The 19,440-nt window shown below is 54.7% G+C and overlaps 1 protein-coding gene across 1 annotated transcript; it reads right to left on the bottom strand.

Annotated features, from left to right (window-relative positions):
• Positions 1-1,049: 1,049 nt before the first annotated feature.
• Positions 1,050-19,224, bottom strand: RHOBTB2 (Rho related BTB domain containing 2). The gene is made up of 10 exons (XM_035022556.1): positions 18,655-19,224; positions 14,415-14,616; positions 13,609-13,712; positions 12,887-13,072; positions 11,030-12,033; positions 10,609-10,727; positions 8,063-8,213; positions 4,280-4,368; positions 3,374-3,479; positions 1,050-2,161 (listed from the first exon to the last, which is right to left on the bottom strand). The coding sequence occupies exons 2-10, from the start codon at positions 14,604-14,606 to the stop codon at positions 1,944-1,946; spliced, it is 2,169 nt and encodes a 722-aa protein (XP_034878447.1). The 5' UTR covers positions 14,607-14,616; positions 18,655-19,224; the 3' UTR covers positions 1,050-1,943.
• Between the last annotated feature and the right edge of the window lie 216 nt (positions 19,225-19,440).

Raw genomic sequence — 19,440 nt, 5'->3', positions numbered from 1 at the left:
GAAGCCAAGGATGAGAACTCAGCTGGCAGGAGCACACGTCTGGCCTGCCAGCCAGCCAGCCACCCTAGAGAAGGGGAGGCGGCTCAGACAACAGGGGGTGCCGCCCTAGACGTGCCTGGCCTGCCACCTCCCACTCCTTCTCTTGACAAGGACTTACCATCAGATCTCTAGGTCTCAGTACCACAGAATTGTTCCAGACTTTTCCTGTTTCTGGGTTTGCTTGACCCCAGACCTGAAGCCAGGGTCTTGCTGGTGGAGCCCACCCCAGGCTTCCACTCGTCATCAGTGGGACTCTGGCTTTTAAGACGACATACAGTGTGGGGGCTGAAATATGGGTCAGGATCACAAAACCGGGAGAAGTAAAATGTGGCCCAACTTTTCCCCAAGGGGTTACAAGCTGCTGTCTTACCTCCCACAATCCTCCAGTCTGGTCCCCCTCTTCCTGGGACTGACTTTGCTTTGCCCCTGCTCACGTTTCCCCTTTTCCTCCTTCCCTTCCCCCCCCCCCCCCCCTCCCCCCCCCCCCCCCCCCCCCCCCCCCCCCCCAACCAGCACTAAGGTCATGTCCTATGATCCTCTGGCCTCGGCATTACCCGGACTCCTATTCTCCAAGTCGGTGCCCTTTCCCCTGACTTTTGACCCCCCCCCCCATACACACACACATTCACATCCTGGGAGGAGGAGGAACAGATTCTCATGATGGGCCAAGCAGGGGTCCAATACCATGTTCAAGCCCTGAGACCCCCCTGCCCCTGCCCCCGAAGCCTCCATCCCAGCATGCTAACTCAGAACTCGCGCTGTCCCCAGAGCCGGCCAGCAGGGTGTGGGCATCCCCAGCCGCAATGGGTGACAAGTCCTTTCCCCAGAGGCACTGGAATGACTTCCACGGCCTACACTCTTGTCTCGTCAACACAGAGGCCCCGCTTTGTAAGCTACAGAGGGGCTTTTTCTGTTCTTGTTTCTTTTCTTTGAGGGGCTTGAGGCCAACATGTTTTTGTTGGTGGTGATTTTGCTGTTGTTTGGGGGTTTTTTTGTTTTGTTTTGTTTTGTTTTTTTTGCTAATTTTGCCCCACCGTGCTAAGAGGCCGTGCTAACCAGAGGCAGGGCAAGGAGCCCAGAGAGCATGGGGCTGCTGCACCCAGATCCCCCCACCCCCCACTTTCTCCTCTCCCCTGTTCCACCTGTTTCCTTTGGTTCCCATCTCTGGATCTGAGTGGTAAAGCACAGGGAGGGAGAAGTTTCTCACGGCACCATGAGGCACTGCTCCTAGGCCTAAAGCTCTGACCAGGCTCTGCTATCCTTGATCAGGCCTGGACACCTACCGCCCTGGGAGGGAGGGATGCTCGCCAGAGTGCAAGCCTTCCCACCCATGGCCTCGGCAGCTGCACCCCAGGATGTGGAAGCATCGAGTTGGGTCTGAAGGCTTCATTGCTACCCTGACTTCTCCGGTGAGGAGCTGAGTAGGCGCTGTGTGGAAATTGCCCACAAAACATCTGCCACCCGCAGGTCCATGGATGGAAAAACGTGGTCAAGAGAGACAGGACCCTCCCTGAGCACAGCCACTCCCTGGGAGGGGGCTGCCTCCACAGACCGAGCCACAGAGCCTCAAGGCTGGGAGAGTCTCCCATGGACGCCAGCGTTCTCCAACCCAGAGTCAGATGCCAAAGCTCTCAGTGCCTTCCCTCTCCCCACCTCCCAGCAGCCGTCTGCCTCCCTGCCCTGCTCTGGAACTGGGGTCCCCTGCAGGGGGTCCCCGTACTGATCCACAAGGCCCCCCTCCTCTCTTGCTGAGCTACGTCAGCTGGTGAGAACAGCTCTGCCCTTAGGGTCCTGGTTACGTGGGTCCCCTTGTCCCTGGAAGGTGGAGGGGGCAATGCAGAAGAGCAGAGGGGCAAAGGCGAGTGGGGGGAACAGCAGCAGGGTCGGAAGAGGGTGGCAGCATCTCAGACCACAGCCGAGGAGGAAGATGGGGATGACGAGGAGGCCGCAGAAGAGGACGGTGAGGAGGGACTGTTCCAGAACAGCCACCGCCGCTTGGGCTGCCGTTTCAGGTGGAGATAGTCCTCCTTCTCGCGCTCCTTCCGTGCCCGCTGGTAGTGATCTTCTTCCTTCAGGTACCAGACGGGCGGCCACCGGTGCTTCTCGAAATACTCCTGGTTTTCTGGAGCACAACGCAGTAGGGCTTGGTTAGAAGGCCGGCAGGAGAAGGGGGCAAGAGGAGCACCGGGATGTGGGGGGTGTCCAGGGCCACCCGCTTACCCCCCGACACTTCTGCCCTGGGGACCATCCAACGCACGCCCAGTCCCAGGGGCCAGAGTATCAGCCCTGCCTTTGGAGCGCTCCATGTAGCTGCAGAGCTTCCTCCTGGGGAAAGGCACTTCCGCTCTGCTGGGCTCCGGGACAGAGGGACAACCTAGATGGGCTTCCCGTGCGCTGGGAATGAACTAGGCTGGGACGGAGCGGGAGGAGGGAGAAGGGCAGAGAGGTGCTGGGCCCAGCTGGGGTGGCAGCACAGGCGGCTGGCAGAGCTGGCTTCTGAGGGCAGCGGAGGGAGGGCTGCAAGAGGACAAAGAGGGTCAGCCTGGAGGGAAGCCTAGGCTGAGGGGTTCAGACTGATTCTGGAAGGCGTGGAAGGCATGGAAGGTTTGGACCAGGGCGGTGATGTGGTTGGAGCTGTGCTTGCGGAAGAAGATGCCCACAGGGTGTAAAGGAGAGAGTGGGGACGGGGTCGGTGTGGGAGGACCTGGCAGCAGGGAGAGCGCGGGGTGCCCAGTGAAGACCTGAAGAATGCACAGTGGCAGGAACTCGGGGGGCCACGACACCTCTCCCGGAGCCCATGCACTTCCTGTTGGGCCCCAGGACTGGGGACATTAATTAAGCAGAGGTGGAACTGCAGGGACCTCAGAGGATATCTGGACCTGGGCGGTCCAAGCTGTGCCTATTTCTAGGTTGTGAAATCAATGTGGTGGGTCATAAGCCACATTAAAAATAATTCATGTAGTTTTCTATATGTGTACTGGCTCACAACAAAATATATTTCTTATTGTGGAGCCCTCTCTCAAAAATACCAACTCCGAAAAAAAAAAATACCAAGTCTGAAATACCAAAATACACCTCCCCCCCAAAAAATACCAGGTCTGAAAAATACCAAAAGTCCAACACCTTCCTTGTACTTGTAAAAAATAGGAGCCCAGAGAGGTAAAGTGAATTGCCTGAGGTCCCCAGCTGCCCTGATCTTTTCCTGGGCTCCCCCACCAGCTCAAGTCCAACCCAAGGGTCTCTGGCAGCTTCTGGACGCCCTGGGGTCGAGTCAGAGATCTGGCCCCTTTGGCATGCGGAAGGAGCATGCACAGGTCCTGCAGGAGACGCTCACCTGGGGACATGGCCTTCATGTCTCGGGGGAACTTGCGGCACACGTTGTTGTAGTTGGTGCAGATGTGGTGAAGACACCAGTCGGCCAACTGGTACGCACAGTGGAACTGGGGACAAAGAGGAGCACCTACGCTGGAGCCCGGGAAGGGTCCACATAGACACCCATAGTTGTCCTCAGAGCCCAAGCTTTGGTGCAGATGGGCAAAGCCCCACAGTTGTAACGAGCCCGTCTTGAGAGGCAAACCCACACGGAAGTGTGAGAAAACACTTAATTTGCTCCTTGGCGTCACCACCGCCGCCGTCACATCAGGTCACCTCTGCCCCGCCCTCAGCACCCACAGAATCCATAGATGCGTGTGGTGCCGTGCTCCTTAGATCCCTCCCCGGAGATGTCCTCCGCCGCCCACCGGGGGCCAGGGCAGCCTGCACGGAGGGGTAGACGGCCAGGCTCCGAGAGCCGACTCCGCCCACTGTGTCCGCGCGCCTCAAAGCTGCAACGTCCGCTTCACGAGCTGGCTTCTAGTGCCAGAACCGATGCGCTCGGAGGGCGTGCGTGAGACTTTGCTTGTTTGCTCGGGAATAAGGAGGTGGGCAGCTCACTTTGGATGAAGAGTCCTCAGTGACCTCAGGCACGCTGCAACCATGTGAATGTACGAGACTGGGCTTCTGTCCCCTGCCCTACGGCGGTCCGAAGCCTCAGTCCCTTCCCGCCAGTCCCTTTCCTCTCGGCATGTCAGAGTGAATCCTCTGGCACGGAGGATGAGGCAGGCCCTGCCCAATCCGGGACCCAAGTCCAACAGCGGGCTCCCTTCCTACCCACCGCCTGCCAGCCTTCTTCAGTCCCTGCCAACGGGCAGACAGAACCCAGAGTCAAGAACGTCGGAGAGTCCTTCCCCTGCCAGCATACCTGAGCCAGTTCTAGGAACACGAGGACGTCCCCATCAATGTCCACCATCATCTGAGTCGCTTCCATCAGCCCGCTCACCGTGTACCGCTCTGTGATATACACAGTCGGGAATCAGCTGAAGAGCCACGTGAATGGACACGCGCTCCCTTTTACCCCCAGCAGGGACCCACTGCAGGGCAGAGAGACACGAGGGCCTACCGGCAAGTCCCAGCAGGCCAGGGAAGACCACAGGTGATTGAAGTCTGCTCCACCAGTGAGGAAATTGGGATTACAGCAAGACTTTCCCAGTGGAGCGGGGTTGGGGAAGTAAAGGTGGATATTAGTTAGAATCAAGTAGGAGAACTGTTCCAACTACATTTGTTGCCCCCAGTGGTCTGGTTTATGTAGGGTGAAAGCCCCCAGCAGAACCAGCCGTTGACACTGATGAGAGCGGGTGGTAACTCCCAGCTGTGCTTAGAACTACAAATTACAACTATGGATTGAATCTAGTTGTTTGTGTTCACTGAAGTTTTGTAACAAATTGTGAACAAACCTTATATTTTATGTTAAAACATTTATATTAAAGAAGTAAGCATTCTTAATCCTGAAGTTTAACTGTATCAGTATAAACTCATGAGGTATCTTATCTTCATGGGGGTGCCCAGCTGACTCAGTTGGTTAAGCACCCGACTCGTGATTTTGGCTCAGGTCATGATCTCAGGGTTGTGAGATCAAGCTCCCTGTCAGGCTCCACACTGGGCATGGAGCCTGCTTAAGATTCTCTCTCCCTCTGCTCCTCCCCTACCCCTGTTCATGCTCTCTCTCTCTCTCTCCCTCTCAAATAAACAAACTTTCAAATCTATTTCCCAGATCTAAGAAAAGACCTAGAAACAAGAGACAAGAATGCAGTAGTAAGGTGCATCCCTAATGCTCAGATTATAGTCTTGAAACACCATGTCCAACTATAAGAAACAGATTCTCAGAGAACTGGCTGATTCCAGGTCTGCGGCAGGAGATGTACAGAATGAGCCTGCAACATCTTGTCATTCCACACAACCAGAAAGCTCATTCTGGTGCCAACCTGAAAAGACTCCTGCTGGCAAAAGGTGCAGTGTGGTATTTCAGCTTCAATAAAGATAACTGTAATTATTTGAAACCAATCGAGTATGTGTGTAATAACACTTAAAAATAAAAACTGATTGGACACCCGCAAAGGGTGATGGGAAACAAATTTATCTCGAAGACCGGTAAATAAAAGGATACAATCAAGCATTCATCTGCCCTTCCTATATGAACCACACCACTGGGTAAGCAAAGAGTAGGTGAGGGGAAGCTGCTCTCTTTTTCAAAGTATTCCAACAGACAAAGAAGGAATGATTGAATTGGTATATTATCATTTCACACCGTCTCATAAATCAGTAGATGCAGGCCATGATACTCAGTGGCTGCTAACATCACAAAAAGATCACAAAAAGAGACAAAACTTCTTGATGAAAAACAGAAATGGGGCACCTGGCTGGCTCAGTGGGTGGAGCATGTGACCCTTGATCTCGGGGTTGTGAGTTCAAGCCCCACACTGGGTGTAGAGATTACTTAAAAATAAGATCTTAAAACAAAACAAAACAGGAATAACCTATAAAATAGTTTTAGCAAAAGAAAATTGAATATGAATCTGATCTATCCCCTAGACCCAATGGCCAATCAGTGAAAAATCTAGATTTTCTGGAACATCAGTGGGTTTCTTCCAATAAACTGCAAGGGAAAAAAAATTTTAATGGACAAGGAACCTTTAGATTAGGAGAAATTTAAAAGGCATTTAAAAAATAAGACCATGCTCTTAAAGCAGGAGGGGAAGAATGAAGGGGGGGAAATCGGAGGGGTAGAAGAACCATGAGAGACGATGGACTCTGAAAAACAAACTGAGGGTTCTAGAGGGGAGGGGGGTGGGAGGTTGGGTTAGCCTGGTGATGGGTATCGAGGAGGGCACGTTTTGCATGGAGCACTGGGTGTTATGCACAAACAATGAATTCATGGAACACTACATCTAAAACTAATGATGTAATGTATGGGGATTAACATAACAATAAAAAAATTAAAAAAAAATAAGACCATGCTTTGGTGTTTAAGGATGCACACATGGAAGATAAAACTATGAAGAGTAAGAAGTGAGGCCAATAAAAAATACCCTACAGAGGAGTAATAGGCAAAGCGTTACTCCTGAGGACAGGGATGGACTTGTGACTGGCGGGGACAGGCAGAGGGCTTCTGCTATGGCTGGCAAGGAGCTAGCTCCTGATATGGGTCCTCTGACTCTATAATAATTCATGAAGCCGAACGTGTTTCATGCATTTGTGCTCTATTGAATAATGAAAAAGTTTTAAGCTTGAATTAATAACTTCATAGCATATCTCCCAAAACCTAGAGCATCACCAAATATACCATGCTCAGCATTTCCCGCTGCTCCTTGACAAGGCATGTGCATGACACACATCTGTATACTTTGTCATTCGTATGGACCGTCTCCCAGAAAAGTCATTCAATGGGTATTTTCTATAAGCCTCTCCACACAGTGGCGCAGTGTAACATTTGGAACAGCTGACTTGTTTCTGATCGCCCACCATGATGAAGCAAACTTACAGGAACATCTTTATACATATTTTGCCTTTGGGTCATGTCTTTGGAAATAGTCTTTCAAAAGGTGAATTACTAGGTCCAAGAGTTTGGAAGTTGGCTGTGCTCTGTGAAGACCACACCACTTTCCACGGGCAGCTACGGTGGATGTACGTTTCAGCTGTGATCTGTAGAAGCCGCTCTTGCTCCCCACCCTAAAGCCCTTTGTGTCTCCAACTAGGACTCTCTCGGTAGGCTCAGCTCTTAACAGTCAAATTCTGATCAATGCTTTCTTCCTTCTTCCTATGACCAAGCCCCATGTTATAACTAATTTCTCATCATGGTATTGCTGTTTTCCTCCTATGTGAGTCCCAGTCTTGATCATTGGTCCAGTGCCCCAGCAGCTCTGATGCTAGATCCTCCCCTGGATCTCAGCTCAGTATCTAAGGCTCTGCCCTCTGGCCCCTGACCTGCCCAAGAACACGAACCCTGACATCAACATCAACACCAACACAGTGCAGATACCAGTTCCAACGTTTGACAGCACTCCCTTCATCTGGATAGTGCCATTCCTCTTCTCCAGCCCCTCGGCCCCCTCCACCACCCCCCACTGCCTGCTGCGCAGTTTCCCCGTGGCCTCAGGCCCTGCTCCAGCCCAGGGCCTCCGAAGTGGGCCCATTCTAAAAGCTGAGCTCCAGCTCTCATGGTCTTTTCAAGGAACTAGGGATGGGAGGTCAATGTTTATTGTCTGCTTCTGGAAGAGAGAGAAAGTGAAGATGGAAGAGGAGGAGGAGGAAGAGAAGAAGGATGAGAAGGAAGAAAAAAGGCAGAGGAGGAGGTGAAGAACCAAAGGGGAGCAATGAGGAATGGTGTTCTATTCCTCTTGACTTAAGCTTGCCCCGCTGAAGCGAAGCTGATGGAACACCAGCGCTGTCATCTACTGGAGAACGCTTGGTGGGGCCCATAACCCTTTGCGGAGAGCCTATCATGTGACACCATCCTGTCTCTCACACGTGCTTCTTTACATCTATGTCCTCACCCAAACCCCAATGCGCATCGACATATTTCACTTTATGTCAACACATTCCCTTGGTGCTCGCAGCCTGTCCCCTGGGGGGAGGCAGGTGAGAGGAGAAATCAGGACCTGGGGGGGGTGGTTTCCCTGGCTTCTCCCCCAGAGGGGTCCCCGTGTACCTGTGAGGGCAACCAAGTGCGGCAGGCAGAGGCGGTTGGCCAGGATGATGAGCTTCATGTCGTCCAGGTCGGGACTGGAGGTGAACATGCCCGTGTAGAGGTATTCCAGCACCGCCCTCATGCAGCTCTTGCTAGTGCAGGGGAACACCACCTGCGGGGGGAGGGAGACAGAAGGCCTCAGGGAGGCCCAGCCTTACGGAAGGAGGAGCTCAGGCCGGGGAAACTCAAAAGGCCCTGGCCCTCTTGCTGGCTCCACCAGATGGGCAGCCATCCCTGAGCTGCCCCTGTACCAGCTCTGAAGGCCCCCCAAGGCCTGTCTCCCACAGCAAAAACCTGCACTGAGCCCGCACGCTGACCACACCAGTGAGCAGCGCTCTGACATTTTAAAAGGACCTGGGTTCAGGGCGCCTGGGTGGCTCAGTCGGTTGAGCCTCAGACTCTCGAGTTTGGCTGAGGTCATGATCTCAGGGTCGTGAGATGGAGCCCCACACTTGCTCAGTGGGGAGTCTGCCGGAGACTCTCTCTCTCCCCGCCTCTGCTCCTCCCCACGTTCACGAATGTGCACTCCCTCTCTCTCTCTCAAATAAATAAATAAATATTTAATTAAGAAAGAAAGAAAAGGACCTGGATTCTCACTGGCACGCTTCCAAAGCTGTGCTGGCTTGGAAGATGTTTGGAGGAGTCCTTCCTGCCGCCTGAACCCACACACCCTGGCCCTTCCTGGCCTTACAGAGGGCAGTGCAAGTGGGGTACGAATGAGCCAAGCCAACACCAGCTGGCTTCTTGCTGGCTGCCTGAAGCTGCTGCTTTGGGCCCCTGGGATCTCTTCCGAGCAGCGCTGCAATAAAACCTGCTTTCTCATCAGACACGAGTCTCTCCGGGCTGCATGGGAGTCATCTGGAGCTCTAACCCGGCTTCTGTGGCACCAAGAAGCGCCTGGGGCGGGCCAGCCCCTGGGGCTCCACTCACAGAAGCCAAACCCACTCATGCTTCAAGGATCAGACCAGCTCACAGCTCAAGCCCTCCACTTAGCCTTCCGGACGCACTCCCTTCCCGGAAATCTTAAGAAACTGTCATTCTACGTCACAGGATGCTATCCTGTGTTGTTCGCAGCCCCATCTTTCCCTCAAGTGTCGGGTGAGCTCTTACTAAGGGACGTGCAGAGTGGGGCTGGAGAGAGCGGGAAGGGAAGAAATCCCAGACCAGGCAAGAAAATGGTGTGTGGACCCCCAGAACCTCAAGCAGTTGCATAAAGTTGTACCTTGTTAACTGCGAGGCTGACTGTGGCCAACTAACGGTACAGGAGTTCACAGAAAAGAGAGAACACCGAGGGCCCCGGCCTGAGCTACTCTGCTCGGCTGCGCGAAGGGAAAGGAGAGAACAGACTGAAGAGACTATTTCTAAGGATGCACTGATAGGCCCCGTCCAACTCGGTGTTTCCAGTCTCAGTGCCTGAGAAAGTGGCCATAACGGTGACGGAAGAGCCGAGTTGGAGCAGTGCTGATTAAAGGGAAAGGTGACTGTCTGAAGCATTTCTCTTTATGGTCTGAGTTCTGCTGCTTTGACATCCGGGGCCTTGCTGACCCAGCGGGGCTGCCCCTCCCAGGGCTAGCCAATGCTAGCCGGAGTAAAGGACACGCTCAGCATGCTTTTCACATGCAAACCAACCAATCCTGTGTCCACACCCCAGCCACCTCCTTTATCAGGCTCATTCCCTCAACCACTATCCCCTGCCCTAGTCACCCCAAGGCCAGGTACCAGATGACTTGGGACAGCCCCAAAAGCCTGCTGAAATTATTCAGACTAGCCAATCCTAAGCCTGCTCCCCCTGCCTCACCCGTTCCTTCCCATAGAAACTACAGTGAAGGCTCTTGTTCGTATCCCCTTCACTCCCTTTGCCTCCAGACTGACCCTGGTGCTTCCCTGTGTGGTCCCCCATACCGTGCATGCCCCCGCCTAGTGACAACTGGGAGTATAAAAATCTCCCCGTCCAATGGCAATTTTCTGACTGTGGGCTTCACTGTACCTAAGTGATAGTAAGACTTACATTTAAAACAGTGATAGAGTCACGTTGGCACACTGAATTTTTTCCCCTTGGCTCACATGTGTTAGGGAGAAAGCAAGGTACAACGTATAGAGCCAAGGAATCGGGAGCCTTGAGTTCAAGTCCAAACCTCTCCTTTCTACTTATATAACTTTGTACCAGGCACTTAACTTCCTGGGGACTCACTTTCCTTGTAAAGTGAGAACACGACGCCACGTGTAGGAGTTGTGTGTGAGGTGAGACACGAGATAATGATCAAAAGTGCTTTCTATACCATAAAGTGAAGATGTCACCATAATCCCCTGTCTTGAAATTTCGTAAGATCCTTGGCTATGGGAGCCATCTCTTAAACTTATCTTGAGTCTGTCACTCAGGGTGAGCAAGCACAGTCAGTAACTGAAGGTAGTACTAACTGAAGGAAGTAGCAGTAAATGGCAGATGCCTCAGGTGGGAAGGGTGTGGGTCTCTCTCTCCTTCCCACCTATTCCCCTCCTAGTCTTACCTCCCTGGTGGAACTCTCCACAAATGGCCCCCCAAACATGGCGGCCATCCAGTCACAGCTGGAAATCAACAGGGGCTTATGGGCGCTGATGGTGCCATCATCCAGGATGAAGGTCACATCTGTCCGGAAGGAGAAGAGGCATCACGTGAGGATATGGTGAAAGGATGTGGGAGAACCCACCCCAAAGATTGACACCGTGCCCATACAACCCACTTCCTTCTGAAGCCATTCATGTAGAGTGCTACCTGACCAAGCTCTCGGGCTTGGGTACTAGGCTTCAGGAGCAGAGCCACCCCATCTCCAGGACATCAGCAGCTGAGATGACTCAGAATGCTAACCGGACCAACGCAGACTCTTCAGAAGGCTAACTGGAGGGAAGTCCCCTGCCCTCTGGCAGTCAGTTCCTAAGCACAAGCCATACCTGAGAAGGTGCCTTTTGCCAAGCACTCCTTAACCCGGTTAGTCCGGCGGACATGGAAGGCCTTAGTGATCTCTTGGTTCATGAACGCCTCATTGTTGAGAATGTTGGCCACCATCATGCGCAGATCAAAGACTTCAAGCAGCTCGGCAATGTGGGCGATGTGCATGAGGTCGCGCTCGTTCTCGTCCAGCTCCCCGGTGTACAGGTACTTGAGAACAGCCCGGAAGGGCCCTGGCTGGATGGAGTTGTCCATTTTTACCACCACCATCAGCCGGGATTTGTACGTCAGAGGATCTTCTGCCATTTCTTCCTGAATGCTCACGAAAGCTCGGCTCCAGGAAGACAGGACTCGACCCCTCCCGGGCAAATACCCTGTTCCATTGCCCCGTAAGATCCCGTCGCTGGTGGAGGCACGGAGCCCAGCAGGGCCAGAGCCCCCACCCTCCTCCACGCTCTCGCACACATCAAAACTGGCCGCCCGCAGCAGGAAGTCCCGGCCATGGTGGTGGTGGTGGTGATGGTGGTGGTGCTGATCAGGGTGACCCCGGTGGTCCTCTGGGCGGGGGCCCCCCAGCTCCCCCTCACTCAGGTCCATGAGGAACAGGTCGTAGAACTTGGAGGAGGAGGTGGAGAGGTAGATCTTGTGGGCAAAGATGCGCACCCGCTCCTGCAGCACCAGAATGACATCCGCACAGAGCGGGTCCTCCAGGAGGTGGGCGGGGCACTCCTCGCTGCTGGAGGGGGGGTCGGGCACCACGATGATGGGGGGAGGCGGCTTGGGAGGCAAGAAGGGCGCCTGCAGCAGAGGCCGCTGCACATTGCGGAGGTGGGATTTCCAGAACTGCAGGTGGCGGCGGGAGATGAGCGCTGCGCGGATGGCGTTGTCAAAGACGTCCTTGATGCCAAACTGGGCCACCACGCTGGTCTCGTAGTAGGGGATGCCCAGCTCCTTGGCCACCTCCCGGCCCTTCTCTGGGGGAAGGATCTCATTGGGCTTGATGGGCCTGGCAAGAAGGAAAACCAAACATGTTGGCAGGAGAGGAGGAGAGGGGAGGTGCAGGGAGAGGCAGCTCTCCAGAGCCTGCCTGTTCTTTAGGGGACTGCTCAGGGTCTGTCTCGGTCCGACTCCTGCCCTTTCTCCTCTGTCTAGTCAAATCTTATCAGTCCTTCAAGGCCCACTTCCAATCCCCTCTTCTTTATTTATTTATTTATTTATTTTTTAAAGATTTTATTTATTTATTTGACAGAGAGAGTCACAGCGAGAGAGGGAACACAAGCAGGGGGAGTGGCAGAGGGAGAAGCAGGCTCCCCGCCGAGCAGGGAGCCCAACGCGGGGCTCGATCCCAGGACCCTGGGATCATGACCTGAGCCGAAGGCAGACGCTTAATGACTGAGCCACCCAGGCGCCCCCCAATCCCCTCTTCTTGCAGGAAGCCTTCCGTATTTATGCCAGCCCCGCGCCCTTCCCAGCTCAAAGCAGTGGCAGCACTAACCACCTCTCTGGCAATCAGCATGCCATGTTCCACGCTGGTTTTTAACAAGGCCATATATGGAGTTCATCTCCCAGCGGGATCATAAGCCCCATTTGTGCAAAGACTACCTCCTTTTCTCCTTCCCTCCCATGGTGCTTAGCCCAGGATTGCTCACACAGGGTATAAGAGATGCATGGATGCATGGATGAACAAATGAACGAATGAATGAATGGGCACTCTCTTTGGCCCTCCACATGCCTTGCTTCAAATGGAGGGTGAGGTGTGAGGCCCAGTGGATTCCCTCAGGGCTGAACAGGGAGCCACGGAGATGCAACCCCTCCCTCTGTCTTCCTCCTTCCCCCGCCCTAGCACCAGCACCCCCTACCTAGCCAAGGGTCGCCTGGCCCTATTGACAGCCTCCAGGTCAGCATAGCGCAGGTCCAGCTGGCAGCCCACCAAGATGACAGGTGCTCGGGGGCAGAAGTGCTTGATTTCTGGGTACCACATGGTCTTGACGTGGTGGAGGGAATTAGGGTTGGCAATGGAGAAGCACAGAACCACCACATCGGATCTGGGGGTGGGAGAGGGAGGTTATGGGCAGGGAAAGCTAGTGGTAGGTTACCTGCCCCTGGAACAAGGGAGAACACGCATACCCACCCCACCCTACAACACTACATTCCACATCTGTCACAGGCATCTGCTCACGTGACCTTACACAGAATGTATAATAATAGGACCTCTAATTTATATACCTCTAATTTAGCATTTTAGAGCTTCCGAAAAACCTCATTTTGACCTCATGGCTATCTTATGGGTTAGAAATTACCATTTCACAATCCATGGCTGAGGAAAATCAATTCAGAACAGTTCCCTTAATTGCACATAGTCCCAGAGCTGAGAGGTAGCAGGGCTAAGAGTCCAACCTGGCCTCCTGACTCCAAACCCGGCTCCTTCTACTGCCCAGGGCTGCCTCCCCTGTGAGGGTCTGCCATGCTGTTTTCTCTGCTCCCTCCTCCCAGCTGAAATTTCACAGCATTGCTGTTCCTTGGGAAAGCAGGGAAAACCTACCCACCTGGCTCCCCGCAGGCAACCAGAGGCCTTACCTACCTCCCATAAGCAAAGCGACGATCTTTGTGGTGGTCTCCAAAGGTGTCCCAGAGGCGGAGGGAGACGCTGACATCATCTACCACATCTCTGGAGCGTTCCAGCACCTGTGGGGCGTGGGGGGTGGGGAGGAGAGGAGTGGGAATCAAGGGCAACAGTGCTAGGGGCCTCTGCATGTCAGCTCAGGGTGGCGCCGGCTCATCTCTGAGGGTCCCAGACAGCATGGGGGTGAAGGGACAGAGCTAGCTGGGGTTCCAGCAGCTTCCTTTGTGTGCTGTGCCCAGCACTTTCTCCGGGCGCCGTCTCTGCAGACGCCAACGGCAAGAGTGGGCTCTAAGCTGGCTGGAAGGGAAGAGCCTCTAAGAGGGCAGACTGTCCTGGGGTGCAAGGGATCTCAGGGAGCCTGCCCTGTTCCCAGCTTCACCTGCACATGACAAGCCTCTGATTTTGGTATTGGCCGAGAGCTTCTTTCTTCCTCATCTTTCCAACACCCCCCCTTCCCCGCAGTGCTCCCCATGACTGGGGGCTCTGATTGCACAAGATGCTGTGCCACAGGCAAAGCTTGGGTCTCAGGCACCAGCTCAGCCATGCAAAACACAAATGGTTAGGGATTCCCTCCCCTGGGGTGGACTCCCCTCAGCCCTCTCTCCTGAGGCTCCCTCCTCTTCAGCTGCCCCCGCCCCATCCCCGGGGGCCTCCGTGAGCTCGGCACACGCTGCCGGGCCACATTTGGAGACACTGAGCTACATCTTGGAAAGAAGCCCAAGTACATGGGGCGGACCCCCAGCCGAGCGGCCTTGCAGCCTTACCTCCTGGCACACCCGATACTGGTCGATGGCCCAAACCGTGGGCACATGGGTGGCGAGAAGCTGGTACTGGGTGAGGGTGGCATTGCAGGCCCGGGCACAGATGAGCCTGGTCTTGCCCACCGCGTTGTCTCCCACCACAACGCACTTGATGGTCTCTACGTTTGGCCTTTCATAATCCATGTCAGAATCCATTAATTGGGACCTGAGGGAGAGGAGTGTAGAGGTCAAGATGGCTCTGCACCCCAGCTCCCTGACGGCCGGGGCCAGCCGCTCTCCTCAGCTGGGGCTGGCCCCTCTGCCAGCATTTGAGTGGAGAGGGGGTGAAAGGAGTGGGTAGCTTTCTGGGCGATCGTTCTGCGGGGCCTGAGAAGCTGGGGGCCCATTCAGGCTCAGAGGCGCAGTGGTACCACGTGAAACGCTCGTCTGCCTCCTGTTGCCATCATCCTCCCACTGGGCTTCTGGCTGGGGGAGGCCTGTGAGAGATCCCACGGCAGAACCTGCCCGGGGCCTGTCCCCGCTCCTCAGGAAGAGGAGAGTCCGCCTGGGAAGCTCACTCATCACCCACACTCTCCTCCTCTGGACAGCACAACAACAAACAGCTGAGAGAAGCGGAGTCCCGGCCAGGTCCCCACCCCTTTCCAGCATGCCGGAGGGCAGGATCACTTTAAAATTTAATGGACTTGTCAGAGCTGGGTGGCAGCTCTCCTGTCCTCCACCTTTGCCTCCCTCCCTCCCTCCCTGGTGGTGGATTTTCAAGCCCTGGCTTGCCTATGGCTACCCTTCAATGCTAACCCCCAGCCTCCTTCAGGGAGATGCCAGAATTTTTCCTCCCAGTCCCTCTGGAGGCACCTGAGCAGCCCATGGGCCTCCCCTCCCCTCCTCGGAGCCTGACATGTTGCCTGTAGGGCTCACTCAGCGGCAGGCCCAGTTTTGAGATGGCAGTGGAGATAAACATGGGCCTGTGACTATTCACTCCATGGCCAGTGGGCCTTCCTGCCCCTACTCAGGCATGCCCTCCAGGCATCCTGCATGCAGCCTCAGGGAGAGTGAGATATGCCCCCTTCTGTGCCTTCCTTTCCTAGGGAGGAGGATTCTCAGGCTGGAAGCCCCCAGACCCCTGGCACACTCCTGGTAGGCTGCTTGCTCAATTGGCTGCATGGGTAATGGGGTTGCTGGGGGAAGCAGAGGGTCAGAGACTTGGGCCTGAATTTCTGGGCAAATGCTTGCCTCAGTTTCCCTCTGTGCTGAGCAGAGAGGGAGTGCCTTGTCCACCCACAGAGGGGGATGGCTCAAATAAACAAAAAGAAGGCCCTCCTATAGTCAAAATGTCATGTCAGTGTTTAAAAAGCTGTCACCAGGAAGGGATCCTCAGCTTGAGGGCGAGGGGGCTTTTGGTGGCAGTCTCCCAGTGGCATCTACTCTCCCGAAAGGGTTGAGTGGAGGAGGCAGGGGTAGGTGCAAGGCAGACGTTGTTAGGGAACTTGGTTTCAGCGAGGTCACTGGCCTGCCCCTGCTCACATTCCCTGTGTGCACAAAGCCAGCCGGGGGCTGGAGCAGCCTGAGGACTCCTTCCTAGGCCAAGGAAGGCTGAGCTCCTAAGCGTCCTGGAGGCAGTCCAGGGGCCCTCACTGCTGAGCCATCCAGCCAGAGAGCCGGGCCACCAGCAGCAACCGAGCAGCTCCATTCGTGCTGGGCTGTAACTGGATGCCAGCACGCAGGAATGCAGAACTGAAATATCCAAGTAACGATGGCAACTGGGATTTGCGTGAGTAGATACATCTCAGCAACCTAAGCAAAAAGTGCAGCAAGGACTTTTCAATGAGACAAGCACCTCCTCCTTCTTGGAATTTTACAGGATCTGAACTCGAAACAAGGGGTCTCCACACAGCCCCTCCCCAGTCTCCAGCGCAATCGTCTGCAGGATTCCTCCTGCCTCCTCCACCCCTCCTCACCTTTCCCAGTGGGCCAGCCATTGTCCTAACCACCATCTTGCCTCCTCCCTGCTCTCTCCTGAGCTGAGGACCAGGAACCCCACTTTGATGGGTCCTGGTCTCAAGTCAGGCAACTGGGAAGGAATCGCCTGGGCTGTAGTTCTATACACTGAAGAACAAAACAGACTCCCCAATAGGACTATGTATAGCTGGAGGAGAAAGACTATAAACCCACTCGCCAGTAGAACTTCTTTCTCAGATTTAGATTCGAATGGCCTGTGGGTATGGAAGCAGAAGGGGGCTGAGGAGGCACAGAGGAGGGGCATCAGTTCGTAAATCCAGGAGAATCTGGACCATGAGGAAGAGGCCAGAACACTGGCAGGGCAATGCTGATTCAAAATCAGAGAGTTAATGGTTAAAAGACCCCTGCACACCTCATTCACCTCTGTGGTTAAGTAGGGGAGAGCCAACCAACAAGTAGGAAGGCAACAAACACTGCCGTGAGTGTAGACAGCAGACCTGCTGGGTGCTTCTCTGGCTGGGCAGCCCCTTCCCATCCACTCTCCAGCGCTCCGCAGCCTTCCCCTGCTTGCCCTCTGACTTCCCCCCTATTTTTATCATTCTCACCCACTTCACCCCTGTCCCAACCGCCTGACTTCAGATCTAGGAAACTTCATATCTAGGAGAGGGCAAATCACTTCCCTTCTCTGGGCATCAGTCTGCCCTTCTGGAAAATGGGTATGAAGGCTTTGGAAGAAAGTTTCCCGAATCTTGGTGAATTCGTGCCAAGAGAGCCCAGCAGAAAGGAGGTATTTGTCTTATGTAATCTGGTATTATATAATGCTAGATTACATATCTATATATGTAATTCTATCTCTCTTTAAGGTACAGACTGGCCCCATTAAGCCAACAGGCAAAACTCTTTAGTCGAATCAGGCCTGTCTTAAACGAGGATCCTGTACTGGAGATAGCGTGCCAAAGCCAGCAGTAATAGAATTTTTGCTTTAGAATATTGCTACTTTACTGTCTCATTGCTGATGTATGATGATACAACCCACTCCATGAGCTTCTCAACTTCCCCTTCCCTTCTGGCACTCTCTCCTTCAATGACTCTAGACTTTTCCGCACAATTGCCTCATCCTCATTCCTTCTGAGCCCCTAGACAAACCTCCATAGACTATGGCTTCCTTGCCATCCTGCCCTGGGTGTCACAACCTCCAATTCATTCCTCTCCCTCAGTAATCCCAGAGTCACATAGGTGCTCCTTCCCTACCCTGTCCCATGATCCCTGTCCCCCTCTCCACAATCAGCCTCCTGCCCACTGCTCTCCCAGCTCTGTGTACTCAAGCCAGGCCAAAAAGCCAGGTGTGCTCAGATTAGCTCCAACCCTCACCGAGTCCCAGTCCCACCCCCACACCCCTACACACTCTTTGCAGAGCCCAGAAAAGCCCCCCTTTCCCTCCCACAGCTGATAGGAGGCTTGCTCATCTGTGGCTGCCCTAGTCTGGTTGTCAAGGAAACGACAGAATCTCCCTGGGAGCCTGGTTTGTCTCCTAGCAACCAATATCCCACATCCTGCATCTTACAAAATGCAAAAAGGGGGAATATCCTCAAAATGAAGGTAAAAATCGAGGAGGATGGAGGGGAAGGGAGAATCGGGAAGAGAAGAACAGAGAGGGTGGCTTTTCACCAGGGTTGCTGACACTGTAATATTGGGGAAGGTGGGGAGACGAATCCCTCCTGCAGATCCAGTGTAGAGCAAGGCTCAAAGGGATCTTGAATGATCATATTAACAAAAAATGCAAACCTAAACACACTCAAAAAAACCTTCTCAAACATCAACAAACAACGCTAAGCATCTCTCCCATAGTTTGCCAGAACTCTGATGCACAGACTGCAATGGAGTTGGGTTGAAAGAAATATCTCCGGAACGGCGAGCAAAGCATCCAAATTCCACTGGTTTTTAACAGAAACATTTCCACCACTCTGGACCTTTATTCCTCCCACGCTGCTCTGCACACACACACACGAAATAAAAAATTTTTTTAAATGGGGAAAGAGGAAGGCCACGACAACGCCAAGGCAATCAAGTCATCTTCCTTTCTCTAGAAAAACCCGGAAAAGGTTAGTCCCCCGCCCCCTGAGGCCCCAGCAGCCAAAGCTATAGCCAAGGGGAGAGGGGGTGCCGGGGGAGGGGGACGGTCTTCAGAAGGGGCGCAGATAGGGCCGGGGAGGGCACAGGAGGGCGAAGCGGCGCGTTTCCAGGCAGCTTGCAAACCGGCCATAATAGAAATTAATCATTTACTTACACCACTACATGTGACGGGGTAATTTCTAGTGTAAGGAACACATCTCTTCCTGCTAAGCACGCTCATTTTAGTGAAATGTCTGGGGTCACTCCGCGCGTGCAAGTTAGGACGATGCCGGCGCCGCCGCGCTGCCGCCGCCGCCGCCGCCGCCGCCGCTGCTACAGGCTCCGGGCCCGGGTCGCGCTAGATCAGAAACTCTGACAGAGCAGCCCAGGCCGGACGGCGGGCCGGGAGCGGCCGCGCGCGCGGCACTGCAGCCATTGCCTCTTCCGGATCAGCATCTCCCCGCGCCCCGGGCGCCCGATGTCATGGAGGCACGCTGGAGTGGGCTGCGCGCGGCCGCCCCGACCTCGGGCGGCTGGGCCGCGCCGCCGCCGCGGGTCCTCTAGCTGCGGAGGCTGGAGGCGACGCGCAGTTGAGGAGAAGGGGGGCGAGGCCGCCGCCGCTACGCGCCCGGCCCGCTCCGAAGGCGCGGCCGCGAAGACGCCTAGCGCTGCAGTCCCGGGGACCGCTCGCGACCTCCTTTTTTCATTCACAAAAAAAGGAAAGGGGAAAAAAAAAAAGAAAGAAAGGGAAGAAGAATGGGGGCGGAAATCGCCCCCAGGACGGCTGCCGTGACAGGCTTCGCCCATTGGTGGAAAGGGGCCTGGGGGCGGGGGAGGGGCGGGGAAAGAAGGGGATTGGGCCACCGGCGGCCCCGCCCCTGCCCCGCCCCTCGGCGCCGCTCACACCCCCCCACCCTGCCTCCCTTCCCCCGCCCGGAGGGAAGAGGCTGGAAGGGTCTCG

This window comes from Mirounga leonina, unplaced genomic scaffold (genome assembly GCF_011800145.1).
Source record: "Mirounga leonina isolate KUSES-001 unplaced genomic scaffold, KU_Mleo_1.0 Mir_176, whole genome shotgun sequence".
In the NCBI taxonomy this organism is placed as follows: Eukaryota; Metazoa; Chordata; class Mammalia; order Carnivora; family Phocidae; genus Mirounga; species Mirounga leonina.
Note: the sequence above shows the minus strand (reverse complement) of the source record. Positions and strands in the feature narration are given on the sequence as shown.

Bases quoted from the DNA above. Each gene is read 5' to 3' on its own strand.
- RHOBTB2 (XM_035022556.1), bottom strand. From the start codon at position 14,606: ATGGATTCTGACATGGATTATGAAAGGCCAAACGTAGAGACCATCAAG. The intron at 8,214-10,608 runs GTAAGACTAGGA...CTCCCCCCGCAG, and splicing joins TGGAGAGTTCCACCAGGGAG to GTGGTGTTCCCCTGCACTAG. The intron at 4,369-8,062 runs GTACACGGGGAC...TGTATATCACAG, and splicing joins GCACTTGGTTGCCCTCACAG to AGCGGTACACGGTGAGCGGG.